Source organism: Mycteria americana, chromosome 5 (genome assembly GCF_035582795.1).
Source record: "Mycteria americana isolate JAX WOST 10 ecotype Jacksonville Zoo and Gardens chromosome 5, USCA_MyAme_1.0, whole genome shotgun sequence".
Taxonomy (NCBI): domain Eukaryota; kingdom Metazoa; phylum Chordata; class Aves; order Ciconiiformes; family Ciconiidae; genus Mycteria; species Mycteria americana.
In genome coordinates this window covers 18386115-18408214 of record NC_134369.1, presented here as the reverse complement: position 1 = coordinate 18408214, position 22100 = coordinate 18386115, and the positions used below count along the sequence as shown (strand labels likewise).

The window sequence follows — 22100 nt, the reverse complement described above, 5'->3', positions numbered from 1 at the left end:
AAAGACACATGAAAAGGAAAAAAAAAAAGTCAATTATTTGCAATTGCTCTGTTTTTATTCTGCCTTCCCCACCCCACCCACTTCCCTTCCCCCCCTCTTAATTTGGACCGATTTTCATTCTTTTCCATAGATATTTAATAAAATAAATAAAGGATTTTCTTTGTCGTGTATTGCAGTGCCATTTTTTTTTAAACAAAGGCTTCATGGCTCAACATTGCAAGGTAATAACAAACAAAAGGATTATACATTAAAATCCTCCCCCTCTCAAGACGCCCCCTAGCCCTCCCCTCCAAACCACGAAATAGAATACAATTCAAGTAGTCTTTTTTTTTTTTATGTTTTAAATGTATGGATATATAAGACAAAGCAAGTACAGAACTGATTAACAGAGTGTCCCCATTTTATTAGCAAGTGAGAGTATATCATAGGGAGATGTAATTGATTCCCCCCTTTTTACGGTTCCTAGACAGATAATATATATTATTTTAAAACCAACCTATTTTACAGCCCTCTGCCCACCTCTCAAACCCATCCGCTCACCGAGTCCTGAGCCTCAAGCCAGAGACTTGCCTTTTACCCCCCCCAGTCCCGTGCAGCGGTCCCAGCCCTGCAGCCACCCGGTGCAGCCCTCCTCCTCCGCAGCCCCGGGGGGGCAAGGGGAGGAGGGCGGGGGGCACGGGGCAGGGAGGGGGGGTCTGGCGAGAAGGACACAAAGGGCAAGAGAAGGAAAAGGAGATGGTGGGGCGCGGAGCTGGTGCTTCTGCAGGGGCTCAGCGGCGAGGGCCGGCTGCCCGCCTGCCTGCCTGCCTGCCTGCCTGCCTGCTCGCCGGAGCATCAGCACGCGAGCAAGCCGTCAGGGTGGGGAGAAGGCGGTAGGTCCCCCGTGGCTCAGGAAGCCAACCTCCACCGGGCGTCCGTGCAGAAGCAGGGCCTCGAGTTGTAACTGGCAACACCTTCACCATTCAAAATAGTTTGTCTCTAGAACAGTTCCCTTTTAGTCTAAATTGTGGTGGTTTTGGTTGTTTTTTTTTTTAAAAAGGATGCGTGTCGATGTATTTCTGTGTGTGCGTGCATCTGTGTACATGAGTAACAGCCAACTAGCTCATATGGTCATGACCAAGCTATATTTCAGAAGAGAAAAGAAACACATTTATCACACTTTTCCTAAAACGAAAAGCTAAAATTTCAAGTTCAGTATTCGCTATCTTGTCCTTCCCTCCCCACCCTCCCTTGCTATTTCTGGGTTTTTTCCCTTCCAACTTACTTTAGCACCATAACACATTTTAAACATTACAATCCCTCTTCAGATACTACACAAAATGTCCCATAAAAATAGTGCTTTTTTGCCAAAAAAGTTATATAATATATTATATATATAAATCAACTAAATCCGTGGCAAATGTGCAATGCAGACGCCTCCTCCATTTAAAGTGAGCATCAGCTCACTTTTTTCTTTTTTTTTCTTCTTTCCCCTTTCCTTTTTCTTCTCTCTTTCTCGCTCTCTCTCTCGTCTTCCTCTCTTTCTCACGTCATCGATGATTTCAAAAAGGTGCAAGTCGATTTGGAATCTTGTAATGAAGCACACACACAAAAATGCAAATGGGGGCTCCTCAGAACTTCTTCTCAGGTACGTTTTTCTTTTAAAGGTGCAAAAGAAAGTTATAAAAATAAGAAAACCAAAAGAAAAAAAAAAGAAGAAGAAAATAGTGGGGTGGGAATGAGGCAAAAAAATTATATCCCTCAATATTTCTCCCCATTTTATTTTTTTTTTCCACTTTATTGTCAAGAAAGACACGGAATGGACTCTTCTTCTCGAGAAAAAAAAGATTTAAAAAATTTTAACTTCATATCCTTTTTCCCTCTTGCTCTTTCTTTTGTCTTCTGGCGTTGGCACCAGGGATGTCACGCAGCGCCCGGCAGCAAAAAAGTTCAAGTGCCAAACTGTCCCTTTGCAAGTACAGGCTTGGAAATACTGGGGGTGCGGGGGAACGAAACAGGCCTGGGAAACGAAACAACCCTCCCCCCCACCCCGAAAGGACGATGCCGCAGGAGCAGCGCTGCTCGCTGCCGCCGCTGCCGCCACCGCCATCCCCTCCTTGCTGTGTCAGTTGTTTGGTTGGGGCCGGAGCGGCGTGAGGGTGCCCCGCCGCCCCGCTCCTCGGCTCGGTGGCCCCGGGGACGGAGGGGCTCGGGGGCCGGGTCTCGCCAGTCCTCCCGCCCTCCCCCGGGAGATCAAAAATCGAGACGGCTGGTTAGGGTTCATTTCTGGGGGCCAGCCGTTTCGGGGGAGGCTCGTGCTGCCGGGGGCCTCTGGCTGGGCAGGGAGATGAGGGGACGGTGCAGCGCCTTGGCTTCCTCAGCTGCTTGCAGCCCCTCCGCCTGCCACCGGTACTGGCGAGCCCGCAGGATGCCGGGCACCTCCCGCTGCAGCCGCTGGGAGCTCTTCTTCTGCCACACGTCGTACTTGGAGTACTTGGTGTGCGAGGGCTTCTGGAAGCTCTCCTGCAAGGGGACAGGATAGCAACATCAGCCTTGCTGCAAGCCTGCCCGCCCTCCGGATGGGGGGGCCCCTCTCTGAGCTCCATCCATCCCGTGGAAACATTGCCCCATCCCTGGAAACATTCAAGGTCCGGCTGGACGGGGCTCTGAGCAACCCGATCTAGTTGAAGGTGTCCCTGCTCATTGCAGGGGGCTTGGACTAGGTGACCCTTAAGACTTCCAACCCAAACTATTCTATGATTCTGTGATCCAGCCCACCTCTGGTCCTCCACCTTATTAAAAGCTGACCTTCTGCAGGGTGTTTGGCATGAGATGCCAACAGTTGCCAGCTCTTGAAGGCTCTGCAGAAGCAGCAGGCTTTGCAGCTGGGATTTGTCCTCTCCCACCCATGGCCTTCCCATATTTTCTCTTGCCATTTATTTTGGAGAAGAGCTGCCATCCCGGCGCAGCCCCGCTACCTTGTTGAGCGCCGGCAGGCCCGCCAGGGAGGTGGCGGAGAGGTCGCGCTCGGACTTGACGGACTTGGCGCAGTAGGTTTCCAGCAGAGCCAGGTCGCAGCTCCGAAAGCAGCACTCCTCCACGATCCCCCGGTTGATCCGCCGGTTATTTCGTCCCACCGGTCTACCTGCAATGGCAGAGACCCCAGTGTTAGCCACCAACCTGGACCGGACCCTCTTCCCCTCTCCACGGCACCCGTCCCCTTGCAGGCATCCCTCCACCAGCCACCGGAGACCCGTGGGTCCCACACACTTCAAAAATAGCAGCGCTTCTCCCAGACCAGCCGACACGTGCCCACAAACCGGCCGAGTTTCATGTTAAGGCTTTCCCAGACAAATGCTGTTGATGCCAACAGGGCTCCCTGCGTGCACGTGGCACTAATTAAAGGCGCTTTATATGGTGGTGATTTATTCCCCTCCTATACTTCCGGCACAGGCAGCGTTTCTGGGCGCAGCTAAAGCGAGGAAGGCCGAGCCCAGCCCAGCCGCCAGCGCTGCGCCGATTACTGCAACCGTCTCTGATGTTGATCCTGGCAAGTGAGTTTTATTAGAAAGAAGCAGCACGGCGTTGCGGCTGCCAATCTCCCTCCGTCGGGTTGATGCTCAGGCAGGTGAAACGAACCAAGGCGTCTAAATTTTACCAGATGGGACAGCTCTGAGACAGCTGCAGAAAGAATACAGGCTCCCGCACCCGCCAAGAATAGCTATTAAACTTAATCTTTTAATAAGGGTTCCTCTCCCGTTCCTGCCTGCAGAAGGATGCGAAAGCCCGTGTCCGGTGCAGCAACAACTGAGTGCATTTCATGTCACCGCTTAATGGTGGCCAAAAGTCTCCCGAGGAAAAGCTTACATCAGTTTTACTAGTTTTCCTCCCCCTCTTGAAATAAGAGATAGGCAAATTTGAATTTCTGATGCAAAACAAATTTGCTTGGGAATTGCGACTTCCAAAATGTAAACCGGCCCAAAACAAAAGGACTCCCTCCAGGCCTTCGTACGTGGCGTGTTATGTGCTTGTGCTGTTGTGGGGTTTGCAGCAGGGGCTCTGCACGCTGCCATGAGCACCTCTTCCCAGCCAAAGGTGCTCTGAGGGAAGGGAGCAGAAGCCGGCACCAGCAGGGCTTGCAAACAGGATCCGGTACTGCATCCCGTCTGGGAGAATTTGGGCACGGGAAAAACTTGAGTGAGCGGTGGAGGCGCGATGCCTAACGCTGCTCACTGTGCTGCACTCAGCCGAGCGCCCGCCTCCCGGCAGGCCGGCGGGAACGCACAAAATGGCCCACGTTGGCCCCGTACATGACCCACGATCCCCTCACACGCTCCAGATGAAGCAGGCACTTAAGTATTTGGCCTTGGTGAAGATTTAAGGGCCCTGGCTTGCAAGGTGCTGACCCATTTCCCCGGGGGGTACCCCATCTGGGTGCCCACCCAAAGTGCCTCGGAACAAAGTGCAAAGCACAGGAGTTTTCTGTGCATGCAGTGCAACCCCATATGTGAAAAGCGGTCCCATATATGCAATGCAAACACACATGTGCAATGCAGCCTTGCATGTGCAATGCAGATATGCATGTGCAACGCAGCCCTGTGGATTCAACGCAGCCCCATGTGTGCAATGCAGACGTGCATGTTCAACGCAGCCCTGCATGCACAATGCAGCCCCGTGTGTGCAATGCTGGCATGCAAAATCCCATGACCGTACCTCATCATGGGCTCTGCAATAGCGAAGCCACTGGCAGCAGGGCACCCACTCTCTGTTAAAATCAGCCATGACCCCATCGGCGGGAAGCCTTCTGCTCCACGCTGGTGCATTGCCGCCGCGCTCGGAGGTTGTGAGAGCAAACACGGCGTCGGGGCGCAGGGCGATGGGGCAGCTGACTCATACCATGCAGCCTGCCTTCGGGAGTCATTTCAAATGCTCTATTTTCCACATTCATCCCCCCCACGCCACCACCCTCCTTTTCTTTTCTTTTTCTTTTTCTCTGGAAAAATTTCAGGCATGACCTTTAGCCAGCCCTGTGGGAAGGTGAGAAGGATGGTTCCTTCTTGGTAAAGGCTCAGCGAAGGGAGCACTGTTAGGAGTTTAATTTTCTCTATATAAATGCTTGTGGCCAACAAGCATGCTGGATTGGGCCCTCCCTTTAAAGGCAGGGCAGGTGTGCTGGGTGCCTGCAGCCGTATGAGCAATGCCGGTGCAGGCAATCCGAGTGGCGATGCCCTAGGGAGACAGGGGAGAGGAGCCAGCTTGGGGCCAGGTGCATGTATTCTTCTATATGCATGCGGTGCCCAGCAAGGTCCACGGGAGACATGCACTGCCACGAACATTCCGCACCGCATATGGTCCCTGCTCAGCACCTATCGACAAAAATGTGCGCGGCAGGTTGCTGAAGCATTAGGCTGCTCCAGAAAGGCATCCTGAGCACAGGCAGAAGGAGAGTTTGGAAGGAAAAGAGAAAAAATTCAAGTCACCCCCTCTTGCTAGCACATCCCCAGAGGGCTGCATTCACACTCCCGCTGAACAGAAGGTTGCACAAGTGACAACACGCACAGTTCGGGAGAAGTTGAGGTTTTTGAAAGGTTACATGTCTCCTCTCAAAAACAGAAGTTGCCCCCTTGCAGCTATGTGTTTGTTTGGAAAGAAGAGGGGGGGAAAAAACAAGCAGCAAAGCGGGACCATTTTCACTGCCTTGCCATCAAGGGCACTTTCCTGCATGGGAGCGTGCGGGAAGATCACGGCAGCATGTGTTTGCAAACGCCCAGGTGTGGCACTGCCAGGGTGAGCTCCCGGCAGGGACTATCGCGGCAGCACAGCCCCTTCCTCCCCGCTCGCTGCCCCTGCCCAGCCGGCGGGCACACGCGTGGCCCCCGGCCCCGACACGCTGCTCCTTCTCTCTTGCATAAAGCTGCTGCATGCCGTTCCCCTTGCTGGTGCCGCTGCCAGCTCCGCTGCGACAGTCCGATAGGGCACATTTCCCATTACATAATTGTCCGTACGCATCTCGCCAAATGCCAATACAATCCTCTGTGGGAGAGTTACTTTAGGAAAAAAAATAGGCAAACATAACAAACAGGGAAGTAGTCCCAGAAAGCACCTGGAGACAACAACCCAGGGAAGAGATGCCAGGACATTGCTGGTTAACAGCAATATTGCTGCTGACCTGGAACGGGAAAAGCGTTTGTTCCATAACACGATTTACACACGGACCAAAGGTGGAATTCCCTGGCTTTTTTCCACGGATGGCATCTCGCTTTACCGCCACTGCCAAACCCAGGGAGGGTTTTGCCGCTCCGTCCCTTGCCCGCAGGAGAGAGCTGTGCGGGCAGCGGGCTGTGGCACCGCCGGGGCGTGAGAGCCACTTCCCATTGCAGCGATGACCGCCTCCTCCCCAGGAAGCGCGCTTCCTCTCGGCCTTTAATGAATGGCTATGCTCTCCTTTTCCCCAAATTGTGCTCCTCCAAAACCTCCCACAGCTCTACTGAGGGGCTGAGCCCTGCTATGCAAAGCCCAGCGACTCAACGCCCAGTGGTGCAAAGCCCTCCGGCTGCCCGGGGTTATTCCTGTCCGGCAGCGGGCTATCCTCGCAGGGAGAGCTGGGCATGCCGGCAGTGCTGCAAAGCCAAACCTGCTCCCCGGAGAACCCAGAGGCCGCGTACCTGCAGCTTAGCGGTGCCTCTGCACTGGAGGCGGCGGCACGGCCATGGCCACGGCCACGGCCACGGGGGGACAGGAGGGTCTCTTCCCTGGCAATCGCCACCCTGCTGCTCTGGGCTCCCCACCCTCACCGGGGCCGGACGGTGCCACCCTGGCCGGGTCCCCTCTCCTCCGGTCAATCAGGCGGCAAGCCAAGTGGAAGGGGACTTTGGGTGTAAACAGTCCCCGCGCCCCTGTCGCAGGAATGTTGGGAGCAACAAGGGGGCCTTTGTGCGGCACCGGGCCCCGTCCCAGTGCCCCCGGCCTGGCCCTCCCCCACCCCGGCACCGCACTTTCCCCCCTGCTTTTTCCTAGTATTATTCTGAGGAGCGGCGGGCGCGCAAGAATGTGCCCCGTCAGCACAAGCGGCTGCAAAGAGCTAAATTCTTATCAGCTGTTGGAAAGGAGGAAACAGGAGCTGTTGTTTACAGAGAAGTCGGACGCCTCTTCCCCTGCAGCCCCTTCTCCCCTCCCTGCCAGCATTGCATGACAGCAACTTTGCGGACGGGGCTTCCTCTTCGACCTGCCCCGCTTTTTTCACTCAGGGCTGCGCTCAGCATCCCTCCGCGGGCCGTGCCGCCATCCCCGGGGTGGGTGCCGGAGAGCAGGGAGAGGGGGTCCCGGCCCTGCCACCCCAGCGGGATACCACCACCTTGCCGGCACCTGCGGGCCAGCCCCAAAAGCTTTAAAAGTCACGGAGGGGAGGAATCACGGCAGAGGCGGAGAGCAAGGCATGCACGGCTCCAGCTGCTGCTCGCCCAGGCAACCCAGGATGCGGCGCGGGGCTGGCGTGGTGCGCATCGCCGTGCCCACGCTGCGTCCCGTGGCCGGGTAACCCCAGCGCTGCTGGCTCCTGCCCCTGTTGGTGCAGCTCTTTTGCAGCCCCAGCTCTCAGAGGCAGCTTCAACATCCTCAGCCCCAAGCACCTGCCAGCCACAATGCCTCTAAGGGCAGCTCCCCACACCAGCGGAGAGATGGGCATCCCGGTTATCGGGGGGTGCACCCTCCTCAGTCTAGGCTGCATATTTCCCCATCACCAGATGCCGGGGGGCTGAAACACCGTCAGTACGCTGCATCCCCTTGCATGGATGCAAACAGCACTGTATTTCAGAGCTAGCTTCGCTAGGTAAGTGCTCCCTTGTAAGAATGCAGAGCATCATTTAAGTACTTCAATCACTGCTGCAGCAGAAAACCAATAATGGATTTTCATGCCATTTTTGTTTTTTCCAAGATTACCAGTCAGATGCTTGCAACGAGCCCCGTCTAGCAAGGGGGGCCTACCTGTACCTGCAGGACAAGGCTGCCCAAGTCATTTACCTCCTGTACGAACGACTGTGTTGTTAGTGCGGGCTGCTCATCAGGTCGCACGTCCTGTGCTGAGACATGCTTATGACAAACCCAGGCCTGGTTTTAAGACATAAACCCGCCATCGTGCAACATAACCATGCCCTATCGAGCCTATATGGTGACAATAGTGTAGCCATGAGGGTTTAGGAGTGAAGATGAGTATGGTCAGGAGAATTAATCACTTTATGAGGCCAGCTGTTGGAGGTAGAGGGAAAAAACGAGGCGAGCTGGGGATGTCCAAACCCTCCATCAAGTAGAGCCATCGCCCAAATGTCTTCAGCCCCGCACAGCACAGGCTGGTCAGATGCTGAAGGGGTTAAAATATGGGACTGGGGGGACTTTGCTTCGTCCCCCAGCACCTGGGCTCTCCAGAAATATTCAAAAAGAAGAAGGGGGAACAGGAGAGAACAAAAAAAAAAGCAAGAATCCCCTTGCAAGCACCAGACTGGCCACTTGGCACCAAGCAATTTGTCTGCCTTCAAAAGTGTTTTTATTTTGGCCTGGGCGGCTGGGTTATTTGAGGTGAAAGGAGGTCAGTTTGTCCATAAAACAAAAGCCCCATTCCCTTTCTTCCCCAGAGAAGGGGAGGAGGGAAGAGAAACCATGGGAGGGAGACGGATGCTCCTCTATATATAGAGGGAGAGGAAGAGGTCTGAGAGCGGGAGAGGAGCTCGCCTCCTTGCCGGGCCAGTAAGGCCAGCCCCGGACGTGTCGCCTAGGCTAAGCTGCACCGGAGCTCGTTGGCGGAGGAAGGGTGGAAGGGGGAGATGAGAAGGGGAAGGACAGCTGACATGCAAACCCTCGCCGCTGGGCTCGGCAAGAGGAAGGAAGCGCACCCAGGGCATCCCCAAAAGCACCGCCTGCCCACAATACCCGGGGGGCTGTGAAAACATCCCGCTGCTCAGCTGGGAAGAGGCAGGGCAATCACCCCCCAATAGCTGCAAGCCACCTGCAGCCCAACCGCCTGCCCAAAATTACACAGCCCGAACCCTGGCTGCTGCTGGATGCGGGATCCCTGCGCCTCTCCCTGCCCAACCTCAGCAGGCAGCGTCAGCCAAGTCTGGCTGAACATCTAGGACAGGAAGGGACATCCAGGTTGGGAAGAGACATCCAGGGTCGTCTCCTAACTTTGCAGCATCCCGCTCCCTGCACAGGCAAACTGGGAGGAGAGGGAGGCTGGCTCTCTACTCCATTACTCCAAACAACACCCTGTTACTTGAAAGCAACTTTTTAGTTCCTTTTCCCAAGGCAGAGGCAAGACTGCCAAATGCACGGCGCCATGTGCAGCTGGTATCTCCATCTTCTTCCCCCCGGTTTGGCTCTGCATCTTTTCCGCAGTCAGTCACTGCGGTTCAGTCCTCAGTGGGCAGCAAGACACAGGGTCTTCCCTCTCCCAAGCAGAGCAGGGGACGGAAACACCAGAACAAGGTGTCACGCTCGAGAAACCTCTGCCCATAGATTGCTGAGCATCCATCACTACTGGTTTACTCCTCCTCCTCCCCGTTTACCAGCTAAGCCGTTGTACTGCTAATGCCAATGGTCCAAGCCCCCAAAGCATCCTGGTGGAAAGCCTGTTCCAGCCAACTGCAAGTGGCAGGTCCTGAAGCCACCTGCACTCTGCGGACAACAGCAACGCTGCATTTTTTGGCACTAGCTGTGCTGCAAAAGGGTAAGACATCACTCTTCAGTGACAGGTTCACCAGCAGGTAGCCGGGAGGCCACAAAGCATATTTTGGGAGCAGCCTAGAAGCTGCTGCTATACCCAAGCAAAGCCTGCCCAGAAAGGGGGAGCGCTCAGCTCCCTACCTGCTCTCAGGATGCAGCAATTAGGCAGCAACGTTTAAAAATAAGCCAGGGCCCAAGCTCAGCAGAGAGCTGGCTGCAGACATCCTCGTTATTTTAATGACTTGCCTGCATTGCCGGTGAGCCAACCACCTATGGCTCCCCAGCGATATTTAACTTTCCCGAGCATCAAATGCAGGACCCAGTTTCCCCATGGGACTAGACAGTCCCCAAAACCAGCACAAGGTGGGTGCATGTCACCCTGAACACGTCACTTTCCTCGCTCCTTTCCTGGCCTACCGCCATGTACAAGGCAATCACAAAAAGCACCAGGCTGGGAAACCCCTCCTTTCCCTCCCGCGCTGGCTCCACTGAAGCAAGGCGCAGGGTGGGAGCAGCATCCTGCCAGCTGCCGGTGGCTGCCTGGCACTTACTGAAGTAGAAGCCCCTGTCCCCGCAGACGAACTGCAGTGTGTCCACCAGCTCCCCGCCACAGAGGGTCTCCGCCGTGCCGTACGCCGCGGCCGAATCCAGCGCGTAGGCCAGGAAAGCCAGCAGCAGCAGCAGCATCCGCCTCGCCGCACACATCCTCTGCACCTGGGGACAGAGGCACAGCGTTAACACGGCGCGAGAGACCCCTCTCTGCCACCTCCCCCGGGCCATGCCCCCCGCCCACAGCACGCCTGGGGTTTGATGTCCGGACATGTCGGGATGCTGCGGGGAAGGACCGGCAGTGCTGAGCCGGCCGCTGGTGCGAGGCTGGCTCCCTGCGCTCGCCCCGCCGGTCAGCCGCTCCAGCCAGACAAGGTTTGCATTGAAGCAGTTTTTCCATTGGAAAATCCCACTTCAGCCTACCTCTGAAGGGCTTTTATTCCCCCCGCTCTTTCAACAGCATGATTTTTTATTTTTTCCCTCTTTTACATGGGAAATCATTCAAATCATTACTGGGAGGTATTTTTTTCTTTCAGTTCTGATGACAGGTTTTCATACCCTACCTGAATGCATGTTCCCCCAAAGCAGAAACAAATGAAGTTTCAACCTGTCCTAGAGCCGCTTTTGAGGAAAGCTGGGTTTTGCCAGGGAGCGGCAGCCTTCGCCCCAGGCATGCGAGAGACCCACATGGCCCAGGCTCAGGCAATTGAGGGGCTGATTGCACAAGCCGTATTTGCTGACGAGAGCCGGGACCGAGAAGACATCCCTCAGGAGCAGAGCAGTCCCACGGGAAACGCGCCTGAGGCATCACCAAGGAGGGCCAAGGGGGTATCAGCCGGCATGGAGGATTAATAAAGAAACTCCCTGGATATTTGCTAACTAACCCAAAGGTTTCCCCTGACTCGGCTCCAGCAAACAGCTTTACCTCCGTGTCAGCTTCTGCAGGTGTAAAGTGAGGGTGCTATTGCCTCACCGGATGAGGCAAAACCCATGGATGGTTCCAGGCATTGTAGTCCCTCAGTGATGAGCATCACTGTATATATACAGCCAAATAATGATGGTGGCCAGACAGGTCAGCTCAAAATGAAGAGGGGAAGTGTGGCAAAATAGCAGCCGGTGTGGGGCAATGCTAAATCTCAAGTGGAGCATCTCCCCTCCCTGCTAACGCTCAGCCAAGACGCTGGGTTTCACATCCAGCCTTCATCACCATAGCATCTGAGCAACTCGAGAATAATATCAGTTAATGAATATTACCTCACCCCCCCGGGATGCTCAGAGATGGAGCTGAAGCCCAGGATAGATTAAATGACTCGCCCAAGGTCACGGGGGAAGTCTGCAGCGCAGCCAGGAAATTAGCCCAGCTCCCCTGGGGCCCCGCTACGGTCCTGCCAGCAATAAAGCCACCCTTGCTACCAATTTTTTACTAGCACGTAGCTCAAATCATTGCTGCTAGAAATGCGCCATGCTTACAAGTTGCGAGCTCTTCTGAGCAGCAGGAGGACAGGGATCAGCAGCAAGAAAAGCCAAAACGGAGGCTGCGAGGTTTGGGTGGGCTGAGAGGGGCATCCCGCACACATAAGCTTCGATGCCCATCATATTGCTCAGCCTGTGCTGGCAGAGACCAGCAAGGCTGGCAAAACCCCTCCAGGGCTCTGGACAAGAAAGGCAGCCGCCCTGGGAACAAACTGGGCTCAAACCAGCAAATGATGGGACCGGGACCAGCTTTTGCAGTAGCACTGGTCCCTTTGGCCCACCTAAGGGGGCTTTGTCTATATTACACTAGGAGCAGAGGAATGGCACTGGGCTGTGATTGCACCACGCTGCCAAGCTGCAGCGTTTTGCCACCGATACATTTTCACCTTGATTTTTTTATCAAGTGGCTGATGGGTGTTTACTGGACCTCCCCGGCACGACCGCAGCATCACCTGCACTACTTGAGTCATGCCCCTGCTGTGGGAGCATCGGCAGCCAGATCTCCGACCGACAAGACAGCAATGATCCTGCTCCCTTTCCTTTTTTTTTTTTCCCTTTTTCCTCTGTTTTTACGCGCAGCTCCTGATTGCTGGTGTCCCCGGGGCGCAGGTAGAGCCGGCAGCGGCAGATGTGTGCCAGCCAGTGCCGCCATCAAAGTTGCTGACATGGGACTTCAGGACACCCAAATAATCCCCCGTCCCCAATTAAGCTGATGCCGGCTGCGAGCACTGAGGCTAACGAGCAGCCTGCGTGCCAGCCTCCCCCAAGCCAGAGCTGGCCCCCCAGAAGGGGCTTGCTTGGTGGCACGGGTGACAAACAGAGTTTTCCCTCCACATTCAGTCCAAAGAAAGGGGTGAGATGCTCTGAAGCAGGGGGAGAGTGAGATTTTGTCAGTGGGGCGATATCTGATGCTGGGGAGACCTGATACCTTCTGTAGAAAAAAACTTGCGCTCCTCGGAAAATACCCACTCCTGCGCAACCCGCACCACAAGCACAAGGCAGCCTTCCCTGTCTCCACTGCGAGCTCTTTTAGGGTGCCCACGCACCCCGTAACTCCAGCCAGGAAGCCCCCCTGAAGCCGCGAGGACAGGAATGGCCCCGACGCTGTCAGCCAGAGCCGGGCTAACATGGAGGTGTGCAATGCGATGAAGTCCCCCTTTGCCCACACATCAACCTCCAGCCCTTTCCACCGCTGTCACCTTGCCATCTCCCCGCTCCCTCCAGCAGCCATGTAATGAGAAACCAGGCAGCAAAGCAAAAAGCATCTTTATTTACTACCCGGTGCTGCAGTTTCTCTCCAGCTTGATAGAGCCGCAACCCAACCCAACCCCGTACGCCCTTCCCTCTTGCTTTGGCCCTACTGACCCTGCAGAGGAAAAGTCCCCAGGCTTCAACCAAGGGCTAGACAGGCTCCCAGGGTGCCGTCACCAGCTCAGTGCATCCCAATGACCTTTCAATCCATCCTTGCCTGCTCCCGCTCCTCCTTAGCAGGGATGAGCAGCACCCATGCAGGAGAGCTCGCACCTGCCCCGCCATGGCTGCCGGAGCAGGCGCTGCTTCCCAAAATAGGGCAGCATGGCACAGCTGGGTACCCACAGCCCACGACCTGGCACAAGCACCATGCCAGCTGCACAGGTTGCACGTGGCTTCAGTCGTCATGGCCAAATACTGCTCAGCATCGTGAGTCGAAGCCCTTCAAGCCTTCATTCTCCACTGGAAACATGGGACAGCACTGCTTTTGTTTTCTAGTCCAAGCATTAGGACAGGGATGGCCCCCTCAGCTGTGGGACAGGAGTAAATTCACACCAACGGCTGGACAAAACCTTCAGTTTTTATTAGAAAGCCTCTCTCACACGAGATGTAACAGAAATAAGGCAGCGAGAGGTAAGCGGGGAACTTTCCTAAAGGACAAGGTCCCGTCTCCGCTAGGAGAGAGTTTACGCCCACCAAAGTTTCATTCTTGCCAAAGCGCGTTGAATCAGCCGTGCCGGCTGCCATTCCCCCTCATGTGCCCACAGAGAGCTCAAACGCTTCAGGATGCGGTTTTAACCAGGGGTGGTGGGAATGGCAGTGTGAGACATGCCGGGTGCCCAACAACCTGAGTGCCGAATTCCTCCTAACAAGGGCTCGGACCCCATGTGGCATGCAAGAGGGTGATGCAAGGAATTTCTTGGTTGCACAGGTGTCCTGTACCATCCTGGGAATTGCACCTGAGAGCAGCCTTCTCCGTGCAGGATTGGCTCAGAGAAGCCATCAGAGCACAGTGCTGGCCCCTCCTTGCCTGGAGAGGGTTTGCTTTGCTCTCCATCCTTCATGTCCCTCTCCTGCCTTCCCCCACATCCCCAGATCCCTGCACGAAGCCAGGCTGCTGCTGGAGCCAGCTCAGCCGCGAGCTGCTGTGCTCAGGATGCTCCTGGCTGCCTTGGGACTCCTGCATATTCCCCCCTTTGCAGCACAGGCTGCTGCACCCATGGCCAGGGACCCCCAAAAACCTCTTGGCAGCCCCCAGCCAGCAGGGACACACCAACAGAGAGGGTCCTCTCAGAGCGGCTGCGGTGTGCCGGGAGCGAGCCCAAGGGCAGGTCTACAGAGGAGCCACCCTCCCGCCTGAGGCCGTTAAAGGATTTTTTCAGGATTTGCTGCAGAATCAGTTGGATCGACAATTTCTGTCCAGCTGCTGGGGAGTCGAGGGCCAAGAGGCCACAATGTGCTGCAAGGCCCTGTTGCCAAATCTCGGAGGACAGCTCAGGCATCCCTTGCATCCAGGCTTCTGCTGAGCCAACCAAACCACGGTGCCTCTCTTGGGCAACAAACATCTCCCCAAAAATGGAGACTAAACCTCCTGTCTGACCTAATTCCTTCTTCAGTCTGGCCTTCATTACAATTTAATATGAACAGAACAACGTAGGAGGGAATTGACAGATGGCCCAGTCTGCAAAATTTGGATTTGGACAGCAAAAAGAAAAAAAAAAACCTTGCTTCTTTGTGGAGCAGTGCAGCGTTTAAAAGGGAGCACAGCAAAAAGTCATGGGCCCAAACCCAGTGGCATGTGCAGGAGGGGAAAACCCCAGTTTGCACATCCCAGCCTCCATCACCCTCCACCCCTCCAAAAAAAAGCAGGCAGACTGATGTTTCGCTGCTTCAATGACTGCCTGCGAGAGATGCTGAGCGTCTCGCTGCATTACTCCTCTCGGAGGGCAGCCCCAGGAGAGCGGGGAGCTGACCCGGTTTCAAGCGTGGCTCTCCCAAAGGGGCAGGACACAGGCGCACGCCAACCTTGCACGTGCCAAGCGAGTGCCGCCCTGCCCACGGGCAACCTCACACAGGGCGTAGGGCCACGACGCCCGGAGGTGCCAAGTAGCAAAGGGCTAGCGGAGGCTGGTGGGGAGAGGCAGGTGCCTTGGCAGCCGAAAACCACCCTGGGGCTGCATCTTAGGAAGAGGCACCGGGATGAGGTGCCCGAAGAAAGAGGAGCCACCGCATGCTGTGCTGCAGAAGAGCCTCCCTTTTCATCTAAAAGAGAAAGGACTTCCAACCCGCAGCTTGGAAGAAGCAAACTTCAAAACACAAAACTTTTGACCATCGAGCTGTCAGGCGAATAAAACCAACCCAGGACCAGGAGTTCGCTGTTTAGCTCAGGCTTGAAAAAAAAAGAAACTCCTGATTCTTGGCACCTGGCTCGCATGACAGTTATATGGCTGAGGTTGGCAATGCTGCTGCTATTTTTAGCCCTCACTTTTTGTCTTCACTGCTTGTCCCCATCAGCAGCCCACTCCGCCCCGTGCTGGGGGTCACCTTTCTGCCTCCCATCCTGCGAGTGGGGAGAGACGCCTGCCTCCTCTGCCTGCGGGACAGGGGCTGGGGCAGGCAGGGGAGCGCTGCCTGCACCCCGCATCTATTGGTGCTGCAGCAAGGACTACCGTAGCTGTGGAAAAATCAAGCTGAAAAAGGTGAATGGGGTATTCAGTACCATTTACTCACCCCACTGGGGAGTAAGAATGTATTGCACAAATTTTGGTATGCAGCCCAGAAACATTTGATTTATTGCATAAAAAAAAGGAAATGCAATCTTGCTTAACTCTTCTAAAGACAGCTGGCAGGACCCAGGGAAGGGATTTAAGTCCATTTTAGTAGCCTCACTTAACTCCTTTCTTTATTGTTCCTCTCTCCTTTCTGCATTCCCATACAAAACCTGGAGTATATCAGGGAAAGTTAACAGCAAGTTAAGCTGTTAAACCAGAAATTGTGGTGACTGGAGTCTACTGGCAAGTGATATTCCCACAACACGTTGAACTTGCTTTATGTCTTGGCAGAGCAGCTTTAACCCTTTCAGAGCCAGGCTGCAATGCCATGGCAGATTTCTTCGCCCAGTGCCCTGCACCTCTCTCTCCTTACTCCTCACGCAAACATGTCGAGGGAGGCCAGTATCTCTTTGCCCTGTTAAGACACGCAGCAGCCTTTAAAAGCAAAGACAACCCAAAGAAGGATCGGAGAGGTCAGTCCCAGGACACGAGCAGGGAGAGGGTGGGCCACTTACAGTGCTCGTATGCACTGCTGGAAACACACCAACTCCTCGGTCCCTCTAAAAATAAGACCTCACCTGCTGTGTTTGCTTTATTTAAAAAAAGAAAAGTACAGAAATGCTGTTCTCTGGTGCTCCACGAGGCAAGCTGGGCTCGCTCCGAAGCCTATAGGAATCAATGGGAAGACACGCACTGACACCTCTGGGTTGCCTGGTCAAAGCAGCAGCCCTCCAGCCGGGCTGCAAAAAGGATCACCTGTCAGAAAAAGCACTGGGACACACACGCAGACACATTTTCGCTCTCAAATTTCATGTGGCAGTGGGAGGGGACCCGCGGTGTCAAATCTTTTATCCCTTAATGAATTTTCACAGGAGCTGGGATAGCCCCTTTGAAAGGCTGAGTGAACTTGTGTGGGTGTCGACAACATGGAGAAAGATTTACAGCTCTGACCCATTCACCCCCACCAAAATTGTCAAGTTGGGTCCAAAACAGCTCAGTGAAGCTCAAATCAGAAGTGTCAGTCAGTTTTATTCCTCCAGATGTCCTTAGCACAAAGTCATCCTCACAAAACCCCACGACCCAGGCTCCTCAACTCCACTCTGAACGAAGACAAGAGGAGGAATAAAAAACCCAACACGCCGAACCCTGTGAAGTAAAAGGAAAAAACACACACGCGCGCGCGCGCAACCTGACAACAAATAAACCCAAAGAAAAGCAGGCCTTGGCCTCCCAAGCACATCTCGGCATTTGGACGAAAACTACAGACTTTATATAGGAAACCTCGACTTGAGGGTTGAAAGCAGCGGTTCTCCCGAGGTGTCTATTTAAAACCACCCACACAAACCTTGTTTTTACACTTGATTGCTCCACGCCGCCTGAGCGAGACCTGGCGTATCCGAAACCCTGCTAAAGTACCACTGGCTCGAGGCAAGGCAGCCACATCTGCTGGTACAGTTACGCTAAATCTGAGTTTCCTCATGTGCCCCAATTCCCTACCGCTCCACAGAGTGCTAAAACTTTTCCAAGTTGCGCTCTTAAAACAATTACTGTAGGGAAAAGCAATTGGGAAGGAAGAAGAAGAAGAAAAAAAATCACACAAAGTCGAAGGCTGCATGCCAACCATAAACTCTCACTCCATTTTGGCTTCGCGTTCTTGTTTTTCCTCTCTGTATTTTTATCCCTTCGAGACCGAACGCGCCGCAGTGTTTTGCAGAAGAGAGTTTAATAATCTCCCCGGCCTCCGAAGCCGCAGAACTCTCGGTCCCTTCCCCGCGCCGCGCCGCTGCGAGCGTCTCCCCGCTCCCAAAACGACCCCGCGAGCAGCGGGAGCGCCGCGGGCAGCCAGGGGCCGCGCAGCCCTGCGTGACCTCGCATAGCCCCGGCCCCGCCGCCGGCCCGGCCCGGCCCCCGCACGGCCGCGGCTCCCGCACACGCGCGCTGCTGCCAGCCGGCCCCGCACGCCCCTCCGCGGCTGCCCACGCGGGACCGCCCCGCGCCGCGCCGCGCCGGCTCCCCGCGCCGCCCGGGCGCGCAAACCGCGCGCAAGCGGTCCCGCTGCCAGCATCCCCCCCCGCAAGGCGCGGCGGCCGCAGGCGCAGGCAGCCGGCGGGCTGCCCCTGCCGCCGGGACGCGGGGCGCCCCCCGGGGATACCCCGCGCACCCCACCGCGGCGGGCCGCCCCGCCGGCCCGCGCCTGGGCCGGCTCTCGGGGTCCCTCTAGTGACACGCGTGGGGACGGCGGCCAGCGGGGCCGGCGCGGCGCGGCGCGGCGCGGCGCGGCACGGCGCGGCTCGGCATGGCACAGCGCGGCATGGCACGGCTCTGCCCGGCGGGGCACGGCGCGGCCCGGCACGGGGCAGCCCTCCTGCCTCTGCCCGCGGAGGCGCGGCGCGGCGCGGCGCGGCGCGGAGCGGCGCGGCCCTTACCTTGGCGCTGCCGCTGCTACTCTCAACTTCTGGCGGCGGCGGCGGGCCGGGGAGGAAGGCAGGCTGCCGGCAGCGCTCATCCGTGTGTGCCCCGGCGCTTGACATGCTGCTCTCCTGCCCTGGCAGCGATCGCGGCTTTGGCTCGCCTTCCCCGCGCCCTGGCTCGCTCTCCTCGCCTTGCCTTTTTGGTATGTCAAGTCCCTGCTTGATTTTGTCTGAAGGATGTTATTTTGTTACGATCAGGTATTTTGTTATTCTAGAGAGCGAGAGAGCGAGCGAGCGCTTTCCTTTTCTTTCTTTTTTTTCCCCTTGTTTTTTTCCTTTTTTTTCTGGCTTTCTCCCCCCTCCCCTTTTTTTTTTCCTTCTCTTTCTCTCCTCCTGCTTTGGCTGCCCCTTGGGTGGCTCTCACTTTTGTGTTTACTGACTGCGTCCCCCTGGCCGGGGCGGAGGGGCCGGCTGCCTGACTGCCCGCTGCTCCCGGCTGGCTGCCCCACGAGCGAGGAGACAGGCAGGGCGCTCCGGCTGCCCCCCTTTTATACCCCCCCAATGGGCATGCTCTGACTTCCCCAACGAGCACCAGCCCGGCCACGCAGCCAATAATGTTGCAGAGCGGTCTAACCCCCTCTCTTCCCTCCCTCCCTTCCTTTCTTCCCTCCTTCTCCCTCGTAACCCTCCGGAGTCCAGCTCGGGGAGGGAAGAGGGGACAGAAAGTTTCTGCCGCACGGTTTCTTCGCGGGCTGCTCCCGGGTGGGGGCTTTGACCCACCCCGGCCGGCCCCGGGGGTAGGGGGCTGCGCGCATCCCCCGCCGCCCCCGCAGGTGAGAGAAGGAGGTGGGGGTCCGCGCCCCGACCCCCTGCCCAGAATGCTGGGGGGCACCCCCTGAGCGCCTCTCGCTGCCGGATGGCGAGCCCCAAGCCGGGGGGGGCGAGAGGGGGCAGCGGGAGATTGCCTTGCCCGCCCTGTTTTCGGGGCTCTCCCTAGGTGCGCGCAGGGCACAGGTGTCCGCGCCGCCCGCCTTGCCCCGCGCCAGCCCCCAAACTGCTCCGACGGGCTCCACGGCGGAGGCACGGGCATTCAGGGGTGCCGGCCGCACGGCCCCCCTGGGCTCGCACGCCTGCCGCGGAGCCCTGCCCCGTGTTACGTGTCCCGGCGCGGGCAGGCAAGCCCCCGCCTCAGCAGAAGCGAGTCCCCGCGTCCACCCGTGCACGTCCGCGTGGACAGACAACATGGACGCTCCCCCTCCACAGGGCAGCGGCACTCAGATTTTGCACCCCGCAGAGCACCTTCCCGGAGCGGTTCCTGCTCACTAGGTCGCCCCCGCTTCCCGCGGGCTTCTGCAAGCCCGCACGGTTGCCTTTAAGCCAAAGGGACTTTTCCCAGGCTTCGCCGTGCCTCTACAGCAGCGCGCGGGCTGAACGCGCTGCCGCTGCCCCGCCGGTGCTGCACGGCAGTCGCGTTCTGCTGCATTAAGCAAAACTCGCCAAAGACCTGCCCGCCGAGTCTGCCCTGCCGGGGAAGCGGCTGCCCCGGGAGAAGGGACCCCACTCGCTCTCCACCAGCGGCAAAGGCAGCCCCAGCCAGCCCCCAGGTGCCCGCACCCTCACCGCTGCCCGGGTGGGTGCCCCCTTGCAGGGGTGGGCAGCCCAGGTTGCGCCACGGGCACGCACTCTCCTCGGAGTGGAGAGTAGGTTGGTCCGTCTCAGGCAGCGCTTGCCGTAGGTAGCGGATGCAGTGCCGTAGGCAAGGATGCAGCAGCCCTCACCCCAACATGCAATAAAGAAAACTTTTTTTCTCTTTTTTTCGGGTTTGCACTTTTTTCTTTCAAGGATGGGGGGCTTGGTGCAGCTCTGAACAGTCGGAATTGCTCTCAACACGCCCAAGACAATGTGAGCAGGACTGGTCCTTTCTCATTCGGCTTTGGACATCCTTCTCTCCCCAGCATCCTTCTGTTCTCTGGGCTGTCCTCTGCGCTGCGCTTCTCTGGGCTGTGTCGCTGCGTATCCCACCCAGCAGACCTGGTGTTGGGGCTGTGGGCTTCAACCGAAACATCGGCACGCCCGGGAGAGAGATGTGCTGCTGAGAAAGCAGTTCTGTGCACACCAGACTCAAACACAGGCATCAAATCTCAGCTCCTACCTGGATATTTAAGCATGTAAAGAAGTGGCCCGGCCGTCAGAGAGACTGAGCATCTGCCGGTATGTGTCAGGGCTCCAGAATTCTCCCCAAAAGAGGCATCTCCATCGATGCTTACCTTTGGCTTTAGGAGTTTCTCCTAGATGCCCAGGACTTAGTAAATCCCAATCGTGGGTCCTTGCAAACCACTCAGCAGAGCTGCTCTCCTTAACAAAGAGCAACCACCTTTCCTCACTGCAAAAGCAAAAGCCCATCAAAGGAAAGGACCCAACCTTGGCAGGGGGGTAAGCAGGGCTGTAAGCTACTGCTAATAGCTGAAGGAGCCCAGCTCCCTTCCCTTCCCCCAGCTCCCCACAAGGACCTCCTGAGAGTAGACAAAAGAAAGCTTGGAGGGTTAATCTCCCTGAGAAAAACAAGTGATTTTCCAGTAAACAACTGCAATAGCAAACAATGGGGGTGAAAAATAGCGATCATAAAAAAGTCTGCTCGGAGGAAGAGGCGACCCAGTAAGAGAGGTGTCTCTCCGGCTGGGGGAAAAACAAGGCAGCAGTTTGGTGAAGCTTCAGCAGCAGCAGCAAAATAAACCCCACAAGTTGCCACTGGATCTACTTGTGTTCGTGCCTTTTGATCTTTTAATTGCTTCTTAGTTATCCTCCAGTGCAAATAAATAGTGCATTGTGTCAAGAAAGAGGAGGGGGGCGGGGAAGCGAAGAAAGAGACACAAAAGAAAGAGCTGTCGCCCAGAAGAGAAAAGGAACAGGTTCTTTCCCCCCACCTTTAAAGGAGTGAATATATCTGTATTTGGCGGGGGAGAAGGGGATAGGATTAGAAATCAAAGCGAAATTGGAGAGAAGCACATTAAGCCTCGGGCATCCTTACAGTAGGAAGAAAAGAGGGAGGTGGTAAAACCCTCTGGGAGTTTATTCGGTGAGTTATGAGAGGATCCACGAGTGTAATATTGTTAAAGGTCAGCCTAAACCTAATTTAAACTGGGGATGTGTGACCTCCGCCCTTCATTTAATACAGTCATAAGGAACATTACACTGCAGATAGCTGGAACAATAGCTGCCTCCACCCCAACCTCCAGCCCCTGGCATTGCCTGCAAGGAGGGCCTGCGAAGGAGAGCAGGAGGAGGACCGGTAAAGCCAAGGACGCGGCTAACCTGACGACAGGGAGGCAGAAAGAGAGGGAGAGGAGGGTCTCTAGACCACAGCACTGACCGCCAAGGCGCTTGCAAAAACACAGCATCCCAGGAAGCATTTTGGTTTGAAAGTGGATGGGGCTGCAGCAAAGCATCACCTGAAACCATTGGAAATGCAATAAAAATAGCCCACCGCATCTTGCATTTGTCTGACCTCCGTGGTCATTGGCACGGTTCTGGAGAGAAATAGCAGTCATGGGTTCCTGTTAAATTCACAAGGAGCAAGGATGGCGTTTGCAAAGCAAAGTCAGCCAAAGCGAGCTGAAACTAAATGAATCTAAGCAGGAGCTGGAATAAAAGCAACATCTGAAAGGTGGCCTGAAACAACCAGGGGATGCCCAGGACTTGGGGAGAAAACCTCTGCTGCTGCAGCGGCTGTGGAAGCGTCTGGGCAGCCTGCAAAGGCCCCTGACGGCGCTGCCCATCTGAGCTGATCAAAGCGGCTCGTGGGTGGCCACCAACACGTGGCAATGGGCCGGAAAGCTTTCCAGGGAAAGGGGGAAGAACAGGAAAGCTTGGGCCAGCCTGGACCTTGCAGGCAGGGATGTGAGCTTCAGCAAAGGCAGAGGAATGTAAATAGCTGCAGAAATGCAGTGGTCAC

At 56.1% G+C, this 22100-nt stretch overlaps 1 protein-coding gene across 1 annotated transcript; it reads right to left on the bottom strand.

Moving 5' to 3' along the window:
- Nucleotides 1-267: 267 nt before the first annotated feature.
- IGF2 (insulin like growth factor 2) lies at nucleotides 268-18656 on the bottom strand. Its single transcript, XM_075502350.1, has 4 exons — nucleotides 18164-18656; nucleotides 10245-10407; nucleotides 2958-3124; nucleotides 268-2502 (listed from the first exon to the last, which is right to left on the bottom strand). Exons 1-4 carry the CDS (start codon nucleotides 18266-18268, stop codon nucleotides 2260-2262), a joined length of 678 nt encoding a protein of 225 aa, XP_075358465.1. The 5' UTR covers nucleotides 18269-18656; the 3' UTR covers nucleotides 268-2259.
- Between the last annotated feature and the right edge of the window lie 3444 nt (nucleotides 18657-22100).